Genomic DNA, 8,621 nt, shown 5'->3' on the forward strand with positions numbered 1-8,621 from the left:
CTCCTCAGACATTGCTCCATTGTCTTCTGACTTTCAGGGTTAAATAGGAGAAGAATATCACCAGCCTTATTTTTGCTTATGCATTATTTGCTTGTTTTCTTTTTTGTTAGTTGTATCTAGACATTTGTAAGATGTTTATTTATCTTTTAACTAAATTAGTAGTTTTCTTAATATTTATTTAGGCATAGATGTCTTCTTTCATTGGGGTAGAACAGGTACTTGCCATCTGCATACAGGTAAGTTTTCAGCTCCACAAAATTTCCATATATTAATTTGATTACTATTTGTGTTACATTTATTTTGTCCTCTTTTTCAGGAGCACAGCTTATTTTGGGTTTCCATTCTCTGTTGTCTGTATCCATTATCTTCTTTCACAACATTTTGATTTCTTTTTTGATTTTCCTGTGGAAGAGCTTATCAGTTTGGGATTCCATGTCACCATCTTTATTTAATGTAATCTCTACAGTGAAGTTTAATTCTGCTATTATGTTTGTAGTTTACTTGCAGTCCTTACATATTTTATCCATTTCCATTTTTATCTCATCCTGTTGTCTTCCAATAAACTTTATCTTCTCTTACGGCCTCCATCCACTGTTTCATGAGGGGTTACTTTATAGCATCACATTGTGGATACCAATTTCTACATACATTTTTTCAAGATTCTAGAGTATTTCTTTCAGGGATGTGTGCTTGTCCTCTTAAGTCTTCAGGGTTATATATCTTTCACTTATTCAACAGTATTTTCTATTAGGTCTTATGCTAAATTTCCTTGAACAAGATGAGACAAATTCTGATTTAGAGTTCATTCAGAGTAGAATGTGCTGAAGCAGGTGGATCACCTGAGGTCAGGAGTTCAAGACCAGCCTGGCCAACATGGCGAAACCCTGTCTCTACTAAAAATACAAAAAAAAATTAGCTGAGTGTGGTGGCACATGCCTGTAATCCTAGCTACTCAGGAGGCTGAGGCAGGAGAATCGCTTGAACCTGGGAGGCGGAGGTTGCAGTGAGCTGAGATCACGCCACTGCACTCCAGCCTGGGCAACAAGAGCAAAACTCTGTCTCAAAATAAATAAATAAATAAATAAATAAATAAATAAATAAATAAGAAAGAGTAGAATGTGCATTCCCTTTACAAGCATGGCCTGATGCTGTTCTGACCTACTAAGCCTCATGCAATATTGGATTTTCTGATGCTGTAAACCAGTGGAGTAAATTAAAAATCTTCAACTTTTAGCAGACTGTGCAATCATGGTTTTTAAAAAATCTTCAGCCCCATATGAATGGTGTTTATTGTATCGAGTGTTGATATGGTTTAGCTGTGTCCTCACCCAAATTTCATCTTGAATTGTGTCTCCCATAATTTCCACATGTTGTGCGAAGGACCTGGTGGGAGATAATTGAATCATGCAGGTGGTTCCCCCATACTGTTCTTGTGGTAGTGAATAAGTCTCACGAGATCTGATGGTTTTATAAGGAGAAACCCTTTCACTTGGCTCCCATTCTCTCTTGCCTGCCACCATGTAAGATGTGACTTTCATCTTCCACCATGATTTTGAGGCCTCCACAGCCACACAGAACTGTGAGTCCATTAAATCTCTTTTTATTTATAAATTACCAGTCTCAGGTATGTCTTTATCAGCAGCGTGAAAACAGACTAATACAAGTGTTAAGTGTACACTCCATGTGTCTCCATGGTTGCATTCATGTGCATCTTCTAACAAGCACTGGGTATAACTGCTGCAAATTCTAATTTTTAAATAACTCTAAATTTAGGGAAAATAAATCAACCACATTGTTTTCCTCCCACAAAGGGCCTCAGTAACCACTAAAACCCTATATTCATTTAACTTCAAAACATGTACAGATGAATGTTCAGCATTTAATCTGTATCCTGCTGTTTCTGAATCAAAAAACGACACAATTTCAGTAATATTCTCACCATAGTGTTTCAAAAGTATAACTTTCATATAAGTAACACCTGTAGAACTGTACATCCATTTAAAAATCCTAGGAAAAATGCAAATGGCAGCCCACAGGCCACAGGGCATTATATCAGGAAGTTATAACTCAAGGTAATATGCACAGACAACATGTATCCTATATTCCTATCTTGAAAAATGTGCCCACTTAAATCACCTAGAGGAAAAGGTTTGATTTAGAATTCTCAGGGCATTTGAGCAGGGAAATTTGGGTCCTAGATATTCAAAGTGGAAGGCAGCCTCGGGGCTGACATATCCCTCTACTCCTGCATATTCCTCGCCCTGTGAGATGAGAAGAGGATCAGAGTAGGGCTAAAATTATATTTACCTTTTGAAAGTCCATTATGAATAAAATACTGTCACAGTAGATTCTAACAGTTGTAAATGAAAAAGCAATTATGATGTTTGGAATCAGGAAAAATATGTTAATTGTGCTATTATTGATGGTCAGTCCTTGGTTACAGGTTTTCATAAAATAGCTTAGTTAATCTTTCCAATTAATCCTGCCAGATAAAATGATCATTTTTATTTCACAAATGCAAAGACTGGAGCACGGAAAAGCCAAGGGAAATGTTCCATAACAAGAAGGGGTAGATTCAGGATTGAAATCTCAGCCAGTCTGTTTACAAAATCCACCTTTCTCCCATTCCCTTAATTTATGATAGAAGAGTTTCTGACTTATCATATTCTTGGTATCTTATTTCCTCTTTGTTTTAAAACTCAACATTTAAATTTATTTATCACTATGCCAAATAGTTACATATTTCTGCTTCTTAAAAATGCCCATAAAATACTGTTGAAATATCTTTTTCTTAAACATTTATCTAGTGTTAATTCCTACTTCTTTACATGTATTAACTTATTTAATCATCACCACAAACCCATGAGGTAGATACTACTACTATCCCCATTTTTACAGATGAGAACAAATAAAACACAGAGAGGTTAACCAATTTCACCAGAGAAGCACGGCTACTGATGAAGGAGCTGATGTTCAGCCTGCTCTATCAACCAGTGGACTCTAATGCCTTTTGTTGCTCTTTTAGTTCCATGCTAATTACATAGGGTCAGGCAACCACTGTATTTACAAAATTCATACACTTCAGCCATTGTTAGGTCTTCATCTTGAAAGATTCCATCAACGGACACAATAAAATATAATTGTGTCCTATTCTTTTCAGTGTACCACCATCTCAGGGTTATGTCTGCTTTGCCTCCAATCTTTTAATTGCTCTCAGCACGTCCAATCTCAATAAAATAAAATGATGAATATTGAAACGCTGGAACCCAGACTCTCTACAAGTTCCGACTTCTTTCTGCTTTCTTCAAACCTCCTTGTGCGGTGGCTTCCTTCAGTTACTAATACATTCAGCTTTACAATTTGGCTCCTCCCTATGACTCATTTGAGATTGATAATGTACCTCATTCTTCTTTCCCTCATTAAGAACTGGCCTTTCCATAGCGCTCTCTCTAGCCATTATTCCATTGCATCCACCAGCCAAAGGCCCCATGTTTCATACTTACTCAGACCCCTAAGGCATCATAAGCATCTACAATATTCCTAGGCTTGAACTATCTGAGAGGAGCATTAAAAAATTGGGGCATTTCATCTATTTTTGAAACAAGACTCAGGGAAATAGGTTTTGTACCTATAATTTATCTATTATCTCTAGCACCTCCAGTTCTCTAACTTGCATCCAACTCTAGCATGAGTAATCAGGAATAACTTTCACTTTTACATGTTTTTCTTCAATTAGTAATTCTAACAAATCAAAATCACCATATACTTATGTGGTATATCTCAAGTTGTCCCCCAAAAGAACCTGGTCTGTTTAGATTAAATGTCCACATGCATACCTAAGAGATATTTTAACATCTGGCTCTACTTTGCAAAGGCTCAGTTTTGCAAGTTATACCAGAAAGAATGCATTTGAAAACACAAGGCCCTGGGCATCTATAAGAAAACCACATCAGTGGGGTCATTAAAATTTTTACTTAAGTAAGCATTAGGAATGTGACAAATTGCTAATTTCCTATGAAGGATTGTAAAATTGCAACTGAGAACTCAGAGCTGAGCATAGAAGGGACAGTAGATATAGGAACCTTCCCTAACTTCAGAGATTCCTCCTGCTGCCTATATTTGAATTTAAAATATTGATGGCATCTCTTGGCTAAGAAATTATCACTGGTTTTTACAACTGTTGCTCTCACTGAAAGACTCTATTTCAAAATTTCTTATGTAGAGATTGTAAATCCCACCACATATGCTGGTGGTAGGAATCGCCAAGGGATATTAGTTAGAAAGGTCTAACTGAAATCTACAGCATCAGAAAGACTTGTCTCTGTTATCAAAGAAACAAACAGATAATGTAACCATAAAATAATCAGAGCTCCGGTCAGGCACGGTGGCTCATCTCTGTAATCCCAGCACTTTGGGAGGCGGAAGTGGGTGGATCACCTGAGGTCAGGAGTTCGAGATCAGCCTGGCCAACATGGTGAAACCCCTTCTCTACTCTACTAAATATTCAAAAAAATTAGCCAGTCATGGTGGTGCATGCCTGTAATCCCAGCTACTCGGGAGGCTGAGGCAGGAGAATTGCTAGAACCTGAGAAGCAGAGGCTGCAGTAACCCGAGATCATGCCACGGTACTCCATCCAGCCTGGGTGACAGAGGGAGACTCCTCAAAATGATGATAATAATAATAATAATAATAATAATAATAATAACTCTCCAGGAAAACAATGATAATATCTGGGTGTGGCATGGTACAGACCTCTACAATCTACCTTAAACCCTATCAAGGTAGGTAGGTAAATAATTCTGAATCTATAACCTACCCCTTTCTAGACTGTTATTTTGATAATTCAGACCCATTTCAAATTTCTGATTAGCTGTTTAATGAAACACTGACCTCTGATGTCTTCATAATAGCTATTAGCACTTTCCAGGATGTTTTAATACAACAAAGATATATTTTAACTGTTTCATAATTTGAAGATTGCTACTGGTTTGAGTGCTTTGGAACATCTTTAATAAAATAGGAGCCTTGCATTTATTAGCATATTAATATTTTGGTTTGTTTACATGTGCCATATATATTCTGTATTATGTAAGGAAAATGACTACAGCTCTTTAAAGACAGATATTAGAACTTGGTGGAGAAATAGCTGATTCCAGGTCTGGACAGGAAATAAGCAAGTGATGTGGAACATGTCAAACCAAATACTAAAGAGGTTATCAAAGTTATTAGGATCATTTCAAAAGAACTTCGGTCAACCTGGAAGAAGCTCCTGATGGCCAGAGATCGAACAAATTGCACATCAATAAGGGTAAACATTGTAATGGAGCTGATCTATCATTTCATAAGGATACTTAAAGAAATACTGACTTATCACTGTTGGATAATACTAGTAACTTAACTCATCACTTGCAATCTGGTAAGTAAAGAATAAGAAAGAAGTATTTTATGTCACTTAAAAAATATTAAAAATGGGATACCCAGGTAATGAAACAGTAAATGAGAAATTTCTCCTTATAGAAAGTGCTCCAGCTAATAAATAAAGAAAAGTTGATGAAACTAGAATATCATCACTTTGAACCTCTTAATGAACTAATGATAGATTTTGGCCCTTGACCATCAATGGCTATGAACGTCACAAAAGAAGGAAACAATCAAACATCCAGTGCCTCCTCATGAAAGAATACACTTATGATTGTCGTGCTAAAAAAAAAAAGGACCTTGAATTGTATCAGGCTGCACCACAGGTATGCAAATAGCAAAATCCAGACTGTGGGCAATGTGATAAAACAAACAACACACACCAGTGCATAAAATTTCAGTAGGGAGAAAAAGAGGTGTTGACTGGGGGAGAATCAACCGATTAAAATAGACATGAAATATACATTAACCAATCACAAAGTATGGACCTTATTTAGATCCTGATTCTAACAGGAACATTTATGAGGTAATTGGAATTTTCAGCCCTGAATGGGCTCAAATTTGACAATTGATTAAAATTGTCAAATCAATTTAACAATTGATTGTAAAAATTCTTATTAAGTTTTTAAAGCGTAATAATGATATTGTGGTTACATTTTTTTTTTTTTTTGTTTTTTGAGATGGAATCTCTGTCACCCAGGCTGGAGTGCAGTGGTGCAATCTCGGCTCACTGCAACTTCCCCCTGCCAGGTTCAAGCAATTCTTCTGCCTCAGCCTCCTGAGTAGCTGCGACTACAGGCACCCGCCACCATGCCCAGCTAATTTTTTGTATTTTTAGTAGAGGCGGGGTTTCACCATGCTGGCCAGGCTGGTCTCAAACTCCTGACATTGTGATCCACCCACCTGGGTCGCCCAAAGTGCTGGGATTATAGCATGAGCCACTGCGCCCTGGCTGTGGTTACATTTTTTCAAGAATTATTATGTTTCAGAGATATATATACTAAAATGCTTACAGACAAAATTACATATCTGAGATGTGCTTCAAGATAATATGGGGTGGGGGAAGTGAACAGAGTAAAAATGGAGAAAGATTGGCCATCTTTCTGTGGTCACTGGGGCTGGACAATGGAGTTGATTACCTATCCTGTCTTCTTTTGTGACTATTCAAAGTTCTCCATAAAAAAAAAAAAAAAAAAGCTAGAAACAAAACAAAATCAAAGAATACAGGTCTTTTTTTATATATCCTACTCCCAATGCGTAATCAATTTAAATATCTCAAGGGAAGAAATGTATCAGAACTAACTAAAAGACTGGTATATATGTAGCATGAGCTACATTTAGTATTTGCAAAAGCAGCCCATTTTCTTAAACCTAAAAACAGCCTTTTTTTTTTTACCTTCTTTATTTTACTTTTTAAAATATTTAGTTATTTAAAATTCACCAATATATCTATTTGTACTCATTAGCACTACTGATCATTGAATGGAAAATCAGTCTATACAATAAAGCTGTATTCATGTAGCTAAGTTTAATTAAGTTCATCATTATTTTAATAGAACAGAAATATAGCAACACATAGATATGAGATGTCTGTTTACTAAAGACTTAAACAGAGGTCTACTAAAGAAACAAAACCAGAGTTATTTCATCCTTGGAGTGGATAAGTTAGCTTTTAATCTAGTATACAAAATACTTTTTTCATTTAAATACTTTGTGCTAGTTCCACTGATTGACATTTAAACAATCTTTAATTGTACTATATATGCTAAAAATGATAAGGTCAATTTCCCAACATCCCAGCTTGCTCTTTTCACACCTTGTTTTTCCATTTTCCAATGACAGATGTCACTTATCAATTTGTTGGTTATGTCAATGAACTTTCAAGAGAAACATAACATATTGCTGAAATACAAATACTGTCAATTAAAAGGTGGGGTGATGACACATCAAAATGCTGACTTTAAAATGCCAATACATATATATATCCACTGCCTTAGTTTGATCTTCTTATGATTTAGGAATTTTATCATTTCCCCCTCAAGTTTTTCATGACCCATTTTTTTTTTTTTCCTTTGAGGCTCTGAAAATGATCTTTATTGTCCCACATCCTGTGATTCACCTGTTCAAACCCAGAAGTGAAGGGCAGGAATCAGGACCCTGGCTCCGAATGGAATCAGACCATGTTTTTACCACAGAGTTCTTAAATTAGGGAGGCCTGCTTGATATACAACTAAGAATAATTGTCCTTTAGTTAAGGGGTATTTGTTTTCCTTTGTGATTGTTTTTACAGCAATATCAAAACATTTATGAAATGTTTATCCTCACAGATTCTGAAGTGCACTTTTTTGAATCATTGGCTCATTTTCAATTACTGAAATAACCAAAGAAAGAACAAACAAATCCAAACAAGTACATGGAAAATATATTTTCCCTCTTCTCCTATTTCTCTAGTGTACAGTCTGTTCTTGTTTACGATATTTATATCAAGATCCCCTTTCTTGCATAAAATTGATAATTTAAAGGAAAACACTTACCCAGAACAAGAAGTTGAAGGTAAACATAGAATATTTTATACAGCCACTCACACCTGCCATTTCAGAAAAGGATTAGGAATCCAGATGCCGTGAATGTAACTATTCGTTACAGGTTTGTCCTGCAATGTGCTCTGGAGCAACTTGCCTGCAGAGATTCTGTACCCACGGCTTCAGAGTGGAAAGAGAAAGCAAAGAAGTAGAAGGAGGAATAAAACGGTTATTAAAGTGGATAAAAAATTAACCCACACATTTAAATATCGCAAAGGCTATCTCCAGGCAAGTATGTTCCTTTGCTTGTCATGGCTCCTGGGGCACTGGGCCAGGATATTTATTATCCTTTCTCAAAAACTGCCTCCTCCAGAGTAAACAGATATCAAGTGAAGGGAGTGGCACTGGATCAGGCCAGAGAATGGCACAGTGCTACTATGTTCTTGGCTTTCAGAAACCACTGCCTGACTTCCCTGCCCTCCATTTCAACTACAGGGAAATAAGGTGGTTTTGTTCTGAGTTAAGCGGACATTGTATCTATTCATTTTTGCATTGCATTTTCTCAATACTACAAAATTTCTTCTAAATGCAATGAAATGCATTTAGAAATCTGCAAAATATCAAGGCTTAGACATAGCAACCTGTTATCATGAAACCCAGAATAGTAAAACAACCATTAC

General features: G+C 36.3%; 1 protein-coding gene across 1 annotated transcript in view; it reads right to left on the reverse strand.

Moving 5' to 3' along the window:
• The window catches only part of TSPAN8 (tetraspanin 8), a 34,071-nt gene extending 25,928 nt beyond the window's left edge, over positions 1–8,143 (reverse strand). The window contains exon 1 of the mRNA XM_008004021.3: positions 7,954–8,143. Coding sequence (XP_008002212.3) covers positions 7,954–8,013 — 60 coding nt within the window. The 5' untranslated portion in view covers positions 8,014–8,143. The remainder of the gene's footprint in view (positions 1–7,953) is intronic.
• Between the last annotated feature and the right edge of the window lie 478 nt (positions 8,144–8,621).

The sequence above is a fragment of the Chlorocebus sabaeus genome, chromosome 11, assembly GCF_047675955.1.
Source record: "Chlorocebus sabaeus isolate Y175 chromosome 11, mChlSab1.0.hap1, whole genome shotgun sequence".
In the NCBI taxonomy this organism is placed as follows: domain Eukaryota; kingdom Metazoa; phylum Chordata; class Mammalia; order Primates; family Cercopithecidae; genus Chlorocebus; species Chlorocebus sabaeus.